Source organism: Nyctibius grandis, chromosome 1, assembly GCF_013368605.1.
Source record: "Nyctibius grandis isolate bNycGra1 chromosome 1, bNycGra1.pri, whole genome shotgun sequence".
Lineage (NCBI taxonomy): Eukaryota > Metazoa > Chordata > Aves > Nyctibiiformes > Nyctibiidae > Nyctibius > Nyctibius grandis.
In genome coordinates this window covers 131,390,281-131,405,896 of record NC_090658.1, presented here as the reverse complement: position 1 = coordinate 131,405,896, position 15,616 = coordinate 131,390,281, and the positions used below count along the sequence as shown (strand labels likewise).

Sequence of the window (15,616 nt, the reverse complement as noted above, 5' to 3'; positions counted from 1 at the left end):
TTCATCAAAGACATAGCTGTGATGAAGGTGCTACAGCAACTCTTGCAGTATTTTCACCACTGATTAAAGATGCTAGCTGATCTGACATGTCAACATGAAATGCACCACTAGAATTGGTAGAGATGACAGGGATCTTGGATCAGGGTCTATTTTACATATCCTAAGAATTTCTTTTCAGAAAGGGTCATTAGACATTGGAAGGGGTTGCCCAGGGAGGTGGTGGAGTCACCATCTCTGGAGGGGTTTAAGAAAAGACTGGACATGGCACTTAGTGCCATGGTCTAGTTGACATGGTGGTGTCAGGGCAACGGTTGGACTCGATGATCCCAGAGGGCTCTTCCAACCTCATTGATTCTGTGATTCTGTGAATTTGAAAACAAAAGTAAGCCACAATCTCGTGATTAAAATAGAGGTACCAGACCACGAACAAAAGCTGGCTCTGCTCTTACTTTTGTCACCAGTCTCTTACAAAAGCATGTGCCCCTGCACCTCAGCTTCCTTGCCTCCAGCTCACATACCCCACTGGCCTTCTGAATGTGCTGGCAAGGATACATTAGCTGACACTGCACAGCTCTTTGAAATCCCCTACACGGAAGTATTTAAGATATTTTACACCAAAGTAAAATCCATCCATTCCGCTCTTCACAGACATTGCAAGTTAACTGGACAGCGTTGTCAAGGGAAGAAGTGAACTGTAATGTCACAGGCTGGAAGAGAGATGGCTAACTTCTGGGAAATAAATCTTCCTTAGCAACATGAACTGAGGCAGGAAGCGGCACAGCTGCCAAATGTGTAAGAAGAATAGGATTTTTTTTTTTTGTATATTAAACCAATGCTAAATCAAAGGCTAATTCAAACCAATTTCCAAAGATTTATGGAAATTGGTCAAGTTTCTTTGATCAATTTGTTTAAAGGAATTTAATTTATTGTTATATCTGCTGGGTCAGTGAACTCCTCCATAATTTAAGACTGATGAAAGGATTAAGGCCAGCTATTGCCAAGACCGCTGTACAGGTCTAGGGCGATAACTGTAATTCCAGCACACGCTGGCTGAAAGCATACTGTGCTTAAGGAAACAAACAAAGTGTTCAAGGTCTTTTTTGGGAAGTCATAAGCAACAAAAGGCCAAACAATGTGGATAGTTGTCCACCACTGCACTGAAGCAAAGTGCCTGTAAAAGCCTTTAACCTACCATAAGAAGCATTTAGTGTTGGATGCTTTCAGGAGCTTCTCTTCTGGGAAGAGGAGAATATATCTCCAGGTAATGAAGAAAAGTGGGGAATTGTCCTTGGTGACTGAAGTAAGTTTCTATCAGCCTTGACTTTGTAGCTACGCTGTAAATATACTCTGACGCCTAACAGAGACCGGTGGCACCAGTCTTCAGTGGTTTCATTCTTTGCTGAGTGGCACACTGAGGACTACTGGTTCCTCAGATGTGCCCCTGGTGGCATTCAACCTGTCACCCACACTTTTAAAATTTGTACAGAAAGTTACCAGAGGATATTTTGAAGTCTGGAGTGAGTCTACTAACACTATGGCAACATCCTATTATGGATCACCTCATAACAAGCAGATGTACGTGGGCAGATGCCAGGACAGCCAGCCTACAGCAACGAACAGGAAGGTATGGCAAAGCAGCATGGTCCAGTGGTTAGTATACGAAATTTCTGCTTAAGAAACTCAGAGGCATCTGCACAGAGACAGTCCCTCCTGTTCACAGAATCAGAATCACAGAATGTTCGGGATTGGAAGGGACCTCGAAAGATCATCTAGCCCAATCCCCTGCCGGAGCAGGATTACCTAGACCATATCACACAGGAACGCGTCCAGGCGGGTTTTGAATGTCTCCAGAGAAGGAGACTCCACAACCTCTCTGGGCAGCCTGGTCACCCTCACCGTAAAGAAGTTTTTCCTCATATTTATGTGGAACCTCCTGTGTTCCAGCTTGCACCCATTGCCCCTTGTCCTGTCAAGGGATGGCACTGAGAAGAGCCTGGCTCCATCCTCATGACACTTGCCCTTTACATATTTATAAACATTAATGAGGTCCCCCCTCAGTCTCCTCTTCTCTAAGCTAAAGAGACCCAGCTCCCTCAGCCTCTCCTCAGAAGGGAGATGTTCCACCCCCTTAATCATCTTCGTGGCTCTGCGCTGGACTCTCTCTAGCAGTTCCCTGTCCTTCTTGAACTGAGGGGCCCAGAACTGGACACAATATTCCAGATGCGGCCTCACCAGGGCAGAGTAGAGGGGGAGGAGAACCTCTCTCGACCTGCTAACCACACCCCTTCTAATCCACCCCAGGATGCCATTGGCCTTCTTGGCCACAAGGGCACACTGCTGGCTCATGGTCATCCTGCTGTCCACTAGGACCCCCAGGTCCCTTTCCCCTCCGCTGCTCTCCAACAGCTCTGCCCCCAACTTGTACTGGTACATGGGGTTGTTCTTTGTTCAATGCAAAGGATAATATTTAGTGTATGACATAACATGCTCTTGTTTGAAGGGAGAGGAGGATGGCAGTACCAAACCAGATCAGAATGTCGACCTCTCTTGTCTACTACTCTGGCTCAGGAAACAGCCTGTTTCAGACACTTTACAGAAAGATATAAGAAGGCATCAAACAGGTAGTCGACAAATTGCCTTTCATAAGGCAAACTTCCTCTTTAGCCCCCTGAATCCTAATCAGCATGAAAGATATCCTGGTTGAGCATCTACAGAGCTTCCATGAGATTGCTCATTTAAAATAAAAACCAATGGTAATAAAACTTGCTAAGCAATTAGTTCAGACTGGATCTGATAATGGAAAAACATAAGCCACTATAATGAACTACTTATATTTTATACAGTATTTGCATTTAAAATGCTTCAATGCTTTATCTAATGAAGATGATAATATTTTGTGTTTCATAGTAACTATTCAGAGTAGAATTAACTGAACTGTAAAGCAGTAATGGTGATTGATCAGCCTGAAAAATTAAAGTTAGATTCAGAAGGAATAAGTATTCTGTTCTGGCAACAGCTAAATATTAAAAAAAAAATTCACCAAGGATTGCATTTTCTTAAATAACAGATATCAGTCCAACCCTGCATGTGCTATTAGCCAGGTGTTAATTTGTGGATCTGTAGATGTTTGCTCACATGCTATAATAATCAGTTCCATTCACGCTTGCATGACACTTGTCACCAGGAATCTCAGAACACTTTGCAAACATTAATTAAGTCCCTGTATACCCTCTATGGTGGATAGGAGCTCCATCTCACTGAAGCATAGGGAGCTGAAGGGGGAAGCTCAGAGCACAGGTAGGCTCTTATACCTTCCCCCTACCTCCACTGGTACCCCATTACAACAGCTACATGATAGTACCCAGAAGGAACTATTGATATTAGCATAATTCCTAAGCAATATGAGACAGAAAAATGTATTTTAAATACTGCTCCAACAAAAGGACTCCAGCCTTCTATCGCAGTTGAATCAGAACAAAGATTACCTCTCTCTGTACGCCTCTGGAATAGTCAACAGCACACAAAGTGCTAGACAGCACTTTTTCTAAAATACAACCACCAGGAAAGTGACATTACATGAGCTCCAAGATATATGATCCTCCTTTAAACCATGCATACAAAACACATGCAATAGAGTGATGAGAATAATGGTTCCAGTTCTCTCTCTTCACATCACTGTAAGCTTCAGGAGTAGTTGTAGTCTGGCCAGCTGACTCCAAAATTAAAAAAAAAAATACTATTCTGACCAGGGAATACATCAACCAGCACAAAATCCTGATCAAGTCTTTACTTTTGTTTTATATCTGTGTTTTACTTGTCTTCTTCAGAAGTGTGAGAGTTATAGTGCTGAGATAAGACTGCTCCTATACAATATATAGCTAAATATATGTTAATTTGGATAGTTAATTTCTTTGCTTTGTGATATTGGAAAATATCAAGACTACTTTTATAATGTATGAAACAATTTTTAGTGAACTTTTAAATCAAGCTACATTAAGAATTAGGAATAGAAAATGGGAGATCAATTAAAAATGCACAAAGCAGCTTTTAAAAATATCTTTCTAATCAACCAGCCCCATCTTTAAAATGTGCTAAGAATGAAACTGTCTCCTCCGTAGAACACGTTGTGCACCTAAAGTTGTTTTTATTTCCAAGGAAAACATTATGTGCAATTAGTAAGCTGTATGGATAATTTTTAGGATATGTAGGCTTTCAAAATGTCAGACGCAGAAGACCTCAGTTTTGAGGACCTTGGTTTTACGTATAGATGGAATAATGGACATGGAGTTTCCAACTAACCTTTTTTACTCAGATTTCAATTTGCTTTTAAGCTTTGAAAAGTCAAAAAAAATACCTCTGCTGTTCAAGTGTAGAAGAAGCTGCAGCCCTGGGAAGGAAGGTAGCACTGCTCTATGGTTGGCCACCAGTGACCTCCACCAGTTGTGTCTTGACATTCTTAGCATTTCAGCAAATACGAATGTAAATATAATTTTAAATTAAAATGATTCCAATACAATATAATTAAGTTTAAATAGCTTGCTAATTTCCACAAGTTTTTATGATGTTAATACAAAAATCTGCTGGTTTTATCTACCATCATGGAGCTTAACTATGTGAGGGGAGATCAGGGGAGACTTTTGCGTCACCAAGCCTCCCTCAAAGAATCAAACTTGCGTGGTTGTTTGGAAGACCAACAATGTGCAAATCATTAAAGGAAAGAACTGACACAAGGAGTCATAGCTGTAAACCTCTTAAGCTTTTTTTTTGTCTGCTTAATAGTAGCAGCAAACCAAATCTCAAATGGTGGCAGCTGCCCCATCACTACAGTGAATTCTAAACTCTGGTTAGTGTTTTAGGACAGTCACCCTTTCCCGGTGGCTTGTTCCTTACCTCTGTACCTCCTTATTCTTCCACATGGAGGCAGACTGAGCCTTTGGCACACGTTCAATGGAATTCACCAGTTCTTCCATGAGAAGTCTGAAAAGACACCATAACTAAATTAGTAATGCAGCCTTTCACGCAGGAGAGAACTTTGTCCCAAATGTTTCCAAAATATCACACAAAGTGTAACACTATGAGGCAGTTTTAAAGGGAGGTTCTTCCCACAAAGGCATCGCAGCAATTACCCCTCACCAACACTGCCCCTGTTTCCCCACTGAGTGTGTCAAGCTCAAGTTAGTCCAGTTCTGTCTGCTGGGTTGTGACAGCAGTGGATCTGGCCCGCTGGGTTATGGGTTATTTTGAAAGTGGCAGGACAAGAGGAACTCCCAAATCTCTCTCCTGCTGCGCTAGAGGATTTCTTCATTACTGACTGCTTGTCATATGGAATGAAATAAAATATAAGAAGAAAACTCATTAGCTGATGCCTGTTTATCACTTAGAGAAGCCAAGCACATTGTCAGAGTGAACTCTCCTCACCTACACAGCACAATACAGCATTTGAGACAGAAAAATGTCAGGCATTAAAAATTGGCACTGCAGATTTCACTGCCCAAAACTAAACAGCATTTGTAATTGTACACATGCTTCCCCTTGAAGGTAGGAAGTGACAGATTTAACTGCAGAAGAATGGCATCTGGAGTTACTTGGGGTGGAGAGAAGCACACCAGTACACTCTCCAACAAGACTATGCTTGTTACTTCAGCTATGGGCTAGCAATACCACAGAGGTCTACTTATATTCATATTTATACAATTCCTTTCTCCTACAAGGGCCTTCAGTTTCTGTTTGTTTTTACACAAAGGGAGAATTACTCTGGTGTGGAAAGTTTGCATAGGACCTTTACTAGACAAAGATTCCTGCCCTGGAGTGCTTACAGAGTAGTTCATACCATGGCCTAATCTGCTTTCTAATCATTGCACATGGCAGCTGTTCTGCATGAGAGATGCACCCAGCACAAGTCCAGTTAGACTTAATCGAGGGCCAAACCTGCAGCCTTTGGTATTGACCCATCCAATCAACAGATAACTTTGTAAGACAAGACCGCCAAATTTGATGACCAAGTATTAAGTTTTTGACTGCACTGTCAGGTCTTACATTTTCTGCTTCAGTCTCCTATTTCTGCTGTTTTTCTTAGTGCTTTTATTTGGACTTCAGAGCTTACGTATCTCAGCTGTCATTGGAGATGAAACCAGCTTAAATTCCCTTCCACGGTGTGGAGGAAAATGTGATTACGTGAATTTCACATGCTGCAAAACTACAAGGCAATAATTTTAAAGTAATTTATTGTTGAAAAGATTGGTGATTCCTCTTGTGTTTAAGGGGAGCAGAGAGGAGCAGGAGAGATCTTTGATTCATGGTTTTTGAAGGTTTGAAGTTGGCTACATGGTAATTGCTGCTCAAGGTGTCTCAGTCCACTCAAGATCTACTATCCCACGTCTACTGCCTGGACTCAACACAGAGCACCTGCTGTAAATGTCAAAGACAGATGGTTCCAGAGGTTGGGAAATATTGAGTTAACACATTTGCAGCACTAAAGACTTGGCTGGTGTTCAGCTACTGCCTAAGAGCCTCTTCGGAACATTAGACACCACTCCTCTACCCATATTGTCCTTTACACCTTTTCCTTAGCAGTGATGAAAGAGGAGTAGAGAATATTAAGGGGCTTTTTACCTGCCAATTTGAACAGTGGGCTCAGTGGCATACACTGTTCCAGTGAATCCTGTGTACTCTGTGATATAGGGCAATGCCATCATGCAGTGATAGTTTGAGATCAAGATTACATCTACCGTGGAGAGGTCAAGCAGCTCAGTCTGAAAACAGAGGAAAGAGATAAGCAACATGTAACCCTTTCATGCAGTTTAACCAATGGCACAAAAACTTCTTGTTCTTTTTTTTTTTAAACGTTATATTGCAGGAATGTAACCAGTTTATAAAAAAAAAAATGGGGTAGGGGCATGTCTCAGCCGTGGCAAAGATTAATGTTTCCTTAAAATTAACAAGATTTATTTTAAAAACCCCATAAAATTATTCCCTTCTCCAACCTGAAAAGCAAACCATGTCCTGGTTTGTCTGTCTTTCATGTAATGAAATGGCTGCCGTTAAGAGAGGCACAACGATTACACTTTTATCAAAGAACTGATTTGTGAGCTTGCTTGGGGAGGAACACTCTGCACAGACACCAAAACTTCTGCAGTAACAATTTAGCAGGGTGTCTCATATTTTTTATGTAGTGCATGGTCCTGTACCCCAGGAGCGTGAGAGAGGTGAATGGGGATTGTATTTATTGTTATGCTTAAAATAATTCTCATATTTTCCCAAACTAAATGCTTGGCATCTTTATCACTCGCATTTTCTACAGCAGGAGATTAAGCTCATTCATAGGATACAACAAAACAGACGGGTGGGTCCAATTTGTTTTGATGTGACAGTTAAGGCAGCAGTTCAGAGAGTAAAAGATTTCACACATTGTTAAAGGAATTTTAATTAGAAATATTTACTGGTAATGCTATAACACAAATGATGTCAAGTCAGAAATTTACAAGATATATGACCTCTAACTCAGTTATTATAGAGCAGCTAATGGAATTCAACACTCATCACAAGCACATATTATCTGATTACAAGGCTTGGTCCAGCCATTTGAATAAAAAAGGCAAGAAAGTAGGTCACTCAGCTTTTCAGAGGGCTGACACAGTGCTCTGGTGACAAGCTGCCTAACTCACAGCTAAGCGTTCATGTTTTCAATCCATGATCACAGCTGATTGAGGCACGATCTCCAAGCTGAGTACAGCAGGTGAAACATCACCCTCAGATTCATGACAGGGCACCCTTTTATCCTCCTGAGCTTGCCAGGCACAAATACACTCACCACGGGGTATCAAAGAGTCTGCTGATACCTGCTCCTCCCAAGCTGGCCCTTCATATGCCTTCGTTTTCAGCCGTGTCCAGACCATACAGAATCAAACGGGGAGTCACTCAGCACTGAGCTGAATCCCAGCCCAGTGAGCCATCAGGGGGACACCTTCAGCATCCTAGAAGCATTTACTAATAGGATGAAAAGGGTGTCAAAACCAAAACAAAGTAAAATCTTCCCTGGGACTTGCGGCAATCTCACTAAAAGTGCCTATGAACTGAAGAGGTTTAAAAATGTTTCCTGGAGGTGAAGTGAGAGAGATCAGAAGGTTGCCAAGCAAAGAGAGGGCTGCACCCTGCACTCTGACATGTGGAAGTGTACTCTGCTGCTGAGACAGCCTCTTATCGCCTCGTGGCTTCTGGACTACGTTCAAAACTTGGCTTTCTTTGGCAGTGATGTTCCTGGAAGTGATACTGTGATTCTCAAACTAACTGCTTTTGCAGACAAGTTTCTTCAAAAGAAGTGGCATGGAAGGAGACAAAGAAGACAAAGCCTCTTTCACACAAGCTCCTTCTTACACTGTGCTGCCAAACATCAGCAATGTTTCTACTCTGCTGATGCATTCAGTTGGCCAGGACATCTAAACTCTCCTCCAGACAGGGGAGCCTGTGATGCTAGAGACGTGAGCTGTGCAACACTAGCGAATCTGTTCCTAGGGCTCGCAGAGAAGACTTGGCATCTGTTGGGAACTTTGGGAACCGAAGCATTTGAGAGGCCATTTGTAAGGTCCCCACAATGGTGACATGTACAGCTGGTCGCTGTCTTCTAGTGGTAACATGGACTGCTGGGAAACAGAGCTACAGTCAGTGATGACACTGGTATAATGAAGCAGCAACTTGCCATCAGTTACATTTAGAGCTACAGATGTGGGTATTTTCCAGCCCAACAAAGCAACCAGAAAGCCTAGCTGAAGCACCCTAAACCCCAGCAGATCATCAGTCCTGTGCATGGCCTCAATTCCAAAGGGAATCCAGAAACTAAACTCAATCCTTCCCAAGATCTGGGACATAATGGCACTTTCTAGGCTTACAGATGCTTCCTACATCAGTCCCTTCCACAGGACAGTAACCAGAAAACACACAAGAACCCAGAACTATTAGGGGTTTTTTTTGTGATTGGATTATATCCATTCGTGTTGGGGAAAAGCAATTGCACACAGATCTCTTGATATCGCTTTCCAAAACTAGTACCAGAGCTGCCAACTGGAGTTGAAGAATCAAGATGACAGGAGTCAGAAGCTGCAAGAGGTGAGTTTCATGGAATCAACAGACAGAAACACTATTGCCAGAAGCCCAGCAAGCTGACAACAACCTTCCAGGAGTGTTTCATACTCCCTGTCAACAAGGTCATGCAGAAAGAAAAAAAAAATCCCTGCCCAAAATCAATCATCTCTGTCTTTGAAAGACAGAGAAAACATCCCCAACATGAAATCGAAGAACTGATGTTATCACAGTCCAAACACAGCTGAGGAAAGAGGATACTATTCCCAGACTATTCCCCATCATTCACTCCCACCACTCCCTGCTCAGCTTTTTACTTCTTCAGCTCTCCTACATACACCGCTCATCTGATCAGTGAGGTAAGCCCAGTTAATCCAAACTTTTCCAATAGTCTTGCTTGCTTTTTTTTTTTAAAAAAAACATGTATTGCTGAAAAAAAAAAAACAAAACAGCTTGAGAAGGAGGTACTTGCAGTTACATCAGTGGATATGAGGGTACAGTTCTTCCCTCAAAGAGGCAGTGATGAATAGCTCGGAAGGCAGCAAAACTTTTTAACCTAGATTTGCTGCTGGCAGAACAGCACGTCTGAGTGCAGCCCAGCAGAATCAAACAGTGGCTTAACCACACGGTCAGCTCCCCAAGGGAGCTCCACTAGGCAGGTCATGCATCTGTGGTTAGAGACAAGCAGCTTTCCTTGTCTTCATTCACTGCCCTTATCTAGATCAGCACATGTATCCTGTCATAACTGAGTCCAGCTCTTTGGAAAGCCCACAAAAAGGGACAGTTAAGTCTTATTTTTCTGTGAGATACTGATCTGCTCAAGGACACCTTCCAGATCTCCCAAAACCATTGCTGAAAAGGGCTGTTTCCATCCTTCTGCCAGTGTCACAGATACTAGAGGCACCTTAACAACACACAGGTTTTAGTAGTATTATTTACTGAGTAGTAACAAATTAGCATGAATCTATAATAATTATTTAGCAAGTTTCTCCCACAGGATTGAATGGAGTCAGATTTCTCAGTAAGGGTTTGAATAAACTCACCTCTGGTAAACAGAACTCAGGCACAGAGTCTACAAACACATGGCCAGAGCACTCCTTTAGTTCCTGTAAGAAAAGCACACCAACAGAGAAGACACAAAAATACAACGCAACGTTACTCCAATAACAGCACATTTTGCACTTTCAAAACCTTCTCTTTATCACAGGTAATTTCCAGCCCATTACTACATTACGTTTATCCCCCTTCTAGATACAATTTGCTGTAAGCAGATCTGCTGAAATTGCTTTCATGTGAGATGAGGCTGCTTGGTACTTCACGGGATCAGATCCTCGTTTGGAGGAAGAGACAGCAGTCTGGTAGGTAAGGAGAGAGACCCTGGCTGGTTTTACTGGGGCCACAAAGGAGGTGCTGTCCTATGAAGCTGCGTTTTCTCTGCTCTTCCAACTGCAGATGTGTTGGCTGGGAAATCTGTAACAATGCAAGTTGACTTTGTCTATCAGAATCAGAAGTAAAGCATGAATGGAAAAGTGGGTCATGAAGACCACTCTTCTTGGAACTGCTGCTCTCCTGACGTGGAAGGTGTGCACAGCACCTTTATAGTGCCCTGGCTATCCTACAAGTTTGGAAATTAGTTTTGGTTCCAAATAACATCAAACTTTCTGTCTTATTAGGAGCAGAACACAATTTTTAGCATCTATCTCAGAGCATTTGATGAAACATCTTTTGGGGATCTAAGCTTCACATGGCACTTTTTGTTAGATTTATCTCTACTGGATCTCTATTCCTCTATTTTTTTTCCTCTTTTTTCAAGGCTGACATCAGAAATCTTTGTCACATGAAAAATCACATTCTTCAGGATTATGTATGGAACAAAAATATTCCCAACTCTGGTCCTAACGCACCTCACAGGCTACCTGTCACCCACTCTGCCTTCTCTCATGGATGCTTCTCTTTCTTGTCCCAAAGTGAGTGGTCTCAGCCAGCTTCAGACTGACAGAATTAAAGATTGAATACATTCTTAATAATTACAGTGCACCTGCCAACTAATAACGAATGAGCAATTACATCTAGTGGCAGAAGTCTCCTAACCTCATCTCAAGGGAGTTCAAAATGATTAAAACTAGATCGCAGCAAATTTCAATGCCTCTCCAGGATTTAAGTTTTATAACTGTCATCCAGAGAGTGCTATAACAGGAATGTCCACCTGACATGATAAAACATCCCCCTTTGACTCCCTCCCTTGCCTTTTTCCAGCACGGGTCAAAGAATTTACCATTCCAAGCAGTTACAGTGGTCAAGGTGAAGGTAAGAGATGCTGCCTTTGAATTTTTAACACTTAATTTCCATTGACGCTGTGCAAGTTTGAAGATTTCTCCTGAGCACACGCTGCAGCAGCAGTACCACAGAAATGTAAATACATCACATATAAAAATATACTGACAGCCTATCTGTTCTTTGGAGAGAACAGAGCCCAGAGCTCCGAGACCAAGGCTGGAGTTCAGGAGAAACAACTTCCAGGGAATTCAAACTGGGCAACTCCATTCCTGTCCCCGAGCCTCTGTAGCTCTGCGATTGCCAGTTAGCATGTGCTCTGAATAGAGCTGGTACTATTTTACTAACAGAAATGCTGCCTATACAGTTTCTTTTGTCTCCAATGAGAAGAAAAATCAGGTCTTTAATCTATGATCTTCAGCTCTCTTGCCTCTAAAAATCAGATCAACCCATTCTGTCCACCTCAAAGTCCCCTACAAAAGCAACTATTATTACTGTTTTCCTTTAATGTTCACATAGTCAGAGAACAGTCTATTAAAGCAGTATTTTCTCTACTGATACACATTTGAAATGTATCTGCCTATTTTACTAACATCTAACATATTTTTGTGTTCATTGTTCTCCTATGGCAGATCAAACCGGATGCTGCAGTGCCTAGTTTTGCTTGAAGCCCCAGATAAATTCTGCCTACAAAACTAATATAATGAAAAGAGGGGGAAAAAAAGACAAATTCTGTGTCTCTCATGTAGCTGAGTAAGTCCTGTGTCTTAGAATTAGGTGGCTGGAGATAATATCCTCCCTGCTACGTCCAGCAGCAGAACACATGTTGATTTCAGAGGCCAAAGACAAGCTTTTCCTCTATAAGAGACCTCCCACGGGCAAACCATTCACTTTCTCATAGTTCTCCTGCCTAAAAAAGGGTACGATGCCAACCTCATTTATAAGCATGCTATGAAGCTTTAGTGTCAGAAAAGTGAGACTTGAATAAAAGGCTCTCTAAGAAGGCAAAGCACTATTATTTATGGAGCTCCATGAAATAAGAAAATATTCATACCGATGATTTCTGCATTTTAAGAGGACTTTTTAAAAAGCCAGGCTACCTCTGAAGACTGAAAGCCTCAGAGTTGCTATTAGCATTTTGTTTCAAAACGTTCTGCTCTACAAGGACATCCTGGCTGGTAAGGGTACACGTAGAAACCTTTGCGATGAGTCAGCATGGAAGTACTGTTCCTGCAGTGCAAGCTCCTAACCTGTCAAGTAGCTTTTTGCACAGCAAGAAAATTCTAACCATCAGTATAGTACCTTGTCCAGAAAAGTGCTTCCGTCTTTCAAAACCCAACCAGGAAGTTTGGACAGCCTGGGGCTGCAGAAAGAGAGAAAAAAAGTATTGCAATATTAATTATATCATTATCAGTCACTAGGCATAGACTTTCTATGTGGTGTCATACAGGCAGAGAACACCATTTCTGTCTCAGGGAACTAACAATCTCAATAAAACAGACAGACAGGTTCCCTGTGTTTAAGTGTTCACTGAAATGACTTTTACAAATCATGATTATGACACTTGTAAGTAAAAGGAACACGAGGACGACACACACAGGGAGTTTGATTTTAGTCATCTACAGTGAGAATTTCAAAAAGACTCAGTGCTGCTTATGTTGCTCTGTGGTGAAACTGGCTGTATAAACAGAAAAAGGGTTGGGGCAGCAACAAACTCTGTCTGAAACAACACAAAAGCACCATAAAACTGCTCTGGGACAGAAGACGACAGACAAATATTCCCATTAGCAATGGCAGGGAAAGATCAATGCTCTGGACTAAGTCATTTATAGACACAGAGGTTGTGATTTTATACCCACATAAACCATGGCTTCACGCTTAGGTCTCACCCTGAAAACCCACACCATCAGCTGTACAGAGCATTTACCTGTGTTGGAAGGACAAAGAGGCAAGGAGGTTTTGCTGTGAACTGCACTGTTTTAAGCTGGCAGATCTGGTACCAGTAAGCAACAACAGGGCCTCTTTTTTTAATTGTTTCAAATGCTAATAAAGAAACTTCAAGGTGGACATTGTCATCCTGAGTTTACAGTAGTAATTGCTGCAGCATTTCTTGCTATCATAACTGACAGACTTACCCATACTTCACAGTGGCATTTCATTTTTGTGTGAGCCTACAGCTTAGCTCTAAAAGCAGTGTCTGCCCAGATTCAAGCATATCTACAGAAATCCAAAAAAGAAAGAGCTGAGGAAACAAGAGAATTGAACCCGCCTGGAACCAAGCCCTGCAACAACCTCAGATTTGGAGAAACAACTAGAGAACCCAGTTGCAATGAAATCTGCAAGTGTTGTGCATCAGGCTCCCCCTTTTGAGGATCAAGAGTAAGTCTGAAGAAGTTTGATGATAGAAAAGATGAGGTGGTTAAATGTACTCCCCACTGACACCTTCAAAAGCATAATTTAAGAGCAGTATTTTGGCAACTGAGGGGGCTGAATAGAACTGCTGCAGAGAGACTAAAAGAGCTACGAGAAAAGCAGGGACAAGAACAAGCCACTCTGATATGCAACAACTTTGGGAGGAGAGGACAGAAGCCTTGGCTGGAAGGGACATCTGGAGGTCTGTAGTCCCATGTCTCAAAGCCAGCACTAGATCAGGTCAGCCACGGCTTTGTCCAGCTGGGTCTTGCAAATCCCTGGAGCATGAGATCCTAAAGCCTCTCTGGGGATGAGTGAAAGTGCTAAGAAAAACTTCATCACAGGGAGGCTAATGTCCAGCCTGAGCCTCTCAAGATACAATCTGTGGCCACTAGCCCCTTGTACTGCCTGCCACTGCCGAGAAGAGTTTGGCTCTGTTGCCTTTGTAACTTCCTTTGTAACTTGCCTTTGTAACATCCCTCTTCAATTGGGAATCCAAACCTGGATCCATTTGTGGTTTCACCAGCACGAGGCAGAGCAGAACAAGCTTTCCTTGATACGCTTGCCCTACTCCCCCCTAATTTAGGCTAGTACACGGTTTGCCTTATTCATGATGAAAGAGCACTATTGACTTGTACTAAACCTGGCACCCACTGGAGAGTATAAAGTCTTGTTAAGAGAGGCAAAATTAGCAGATAGGTCTTGTGTGTGGGTGAAAGTGGAATAAGCAACACAGGAGAGAAAGGACTCTTTACCTTGAAGCCAAGAAGTAACACAGTTCCTGCCGACATAGTTTTGACATTGTAATAGAATGATTGATTAATCCAAAATAGCTAGAACTGTCCCATAAATAATGTGAGCAAGTGTGTCATGGCTAGACAGGAAAGGTTAAGAGCTTCCCACATGTTCATTTTACCGTTTTGCATTTGACTTTGGTATAGGGGAGAAAATTCCAGTTGACAAACCTCCTTTAAAGCACATTAACTGACATAAAGTGTTTGGCAACTGCAGGTACTTTGCACATGCTCCATGGGCTGGGGAGATCAAGGACTGCCATTTCCAGGACAAGGTGGAATCTAAATACCTTTTGAAGAGCAAAGAACTCTAAAAAATGTCCAGTCCCTTTAATGACAAACACTACAGCACTTTCCTCTCTTCTAGATTAAAGCACAGGCTCTCAAAATGTTTGCTCAAGGAGGGTCCTGTGCCACGTACGACACAGGATTCAGCTGCATAGCAAAGATCCTCTGTAATATCATACCTTTATGCTCCACAGAGGTAAAAATTAGGGCAACTTTGCAGACAACATACTGAGACTTGCAGAACCCAAGTGGTTCATGGATCATACTTTGGGGACCTCTGGTTTAAAGAGAGCAGAGAGAAGCACAGGTCCTCTCTGGTTAAGACTTCACATGGGTTCATCGCAGCCTAGCTGCAAGCAGCAGCACCTCTGGTTCTAAGAGGACATAGAGCTGGTAATAACCTAAGATCTGACAGACCTACATTCAAGTTCTTGCACTGCTACATGCTCCATGCAAGACCTCAGGCAGTCAGTCCTTCTTGTAGTCTCTCACCTGAACACTGATGATAATGTCAGCTCTCTGTCACCTGGCTGTGCTATGTTGACAATATACATTTGAATTTCAGAGGTGTTTAGACATCATGGTAATGGAGACCTGATATATATCATGGTAAAACTATGAATACTATAAAGATAAAGACTTCTTAGTGGCAGCCACATCCCTCCTCAAGTTTCTAACGCATTTCCACAACTCCCTGCAGAACATCTGTTTTGTAGAGTACTGAAGAGATCAATTACTTGCCCAAGTCCATGGGCTTAGGACAAGCCTTGCTG

At 42.2% G+C, this 15,616-nt stretch overlaps 1 protein-coding gene across 3 annotated transcripts in view; it reads right to left on the bottom strand.

Annotated features, from left to right (window-relative positions):
* The window catches only part of INTS9 (integrator complex subunit 9), an 80,116-nt gene that overhangs the window by 57,959 nt on the left and 6,541 nt on the right, over nt 1-15,616 (bottom strand). For all 3 annotated transcript variants that reach the window (XM_068397413.1, XM_068397408.1, XM_068397400.1), the window contains exons 3-6: nt 12,652-12,712; nt 10,119-10,181; nt 6,613-6,752; nt 4,891-4,977 (exon numbers count right to left, since the gene is read on the bottom strand). In XM_068397413.1, the coding sequence (XP_068253514.1) occupies nt 4,891-4,977; nt 6,613-6,752; nt 10,119-10,181; nt 12,652-12,712 (351 nt within the window). The remainder of the gene's footprint in view (nt 1-4,890; nt 4,978-6,612; nt 6,753-10,118; nt 10,182-12,651; nt 12,713-15,616) is intronic.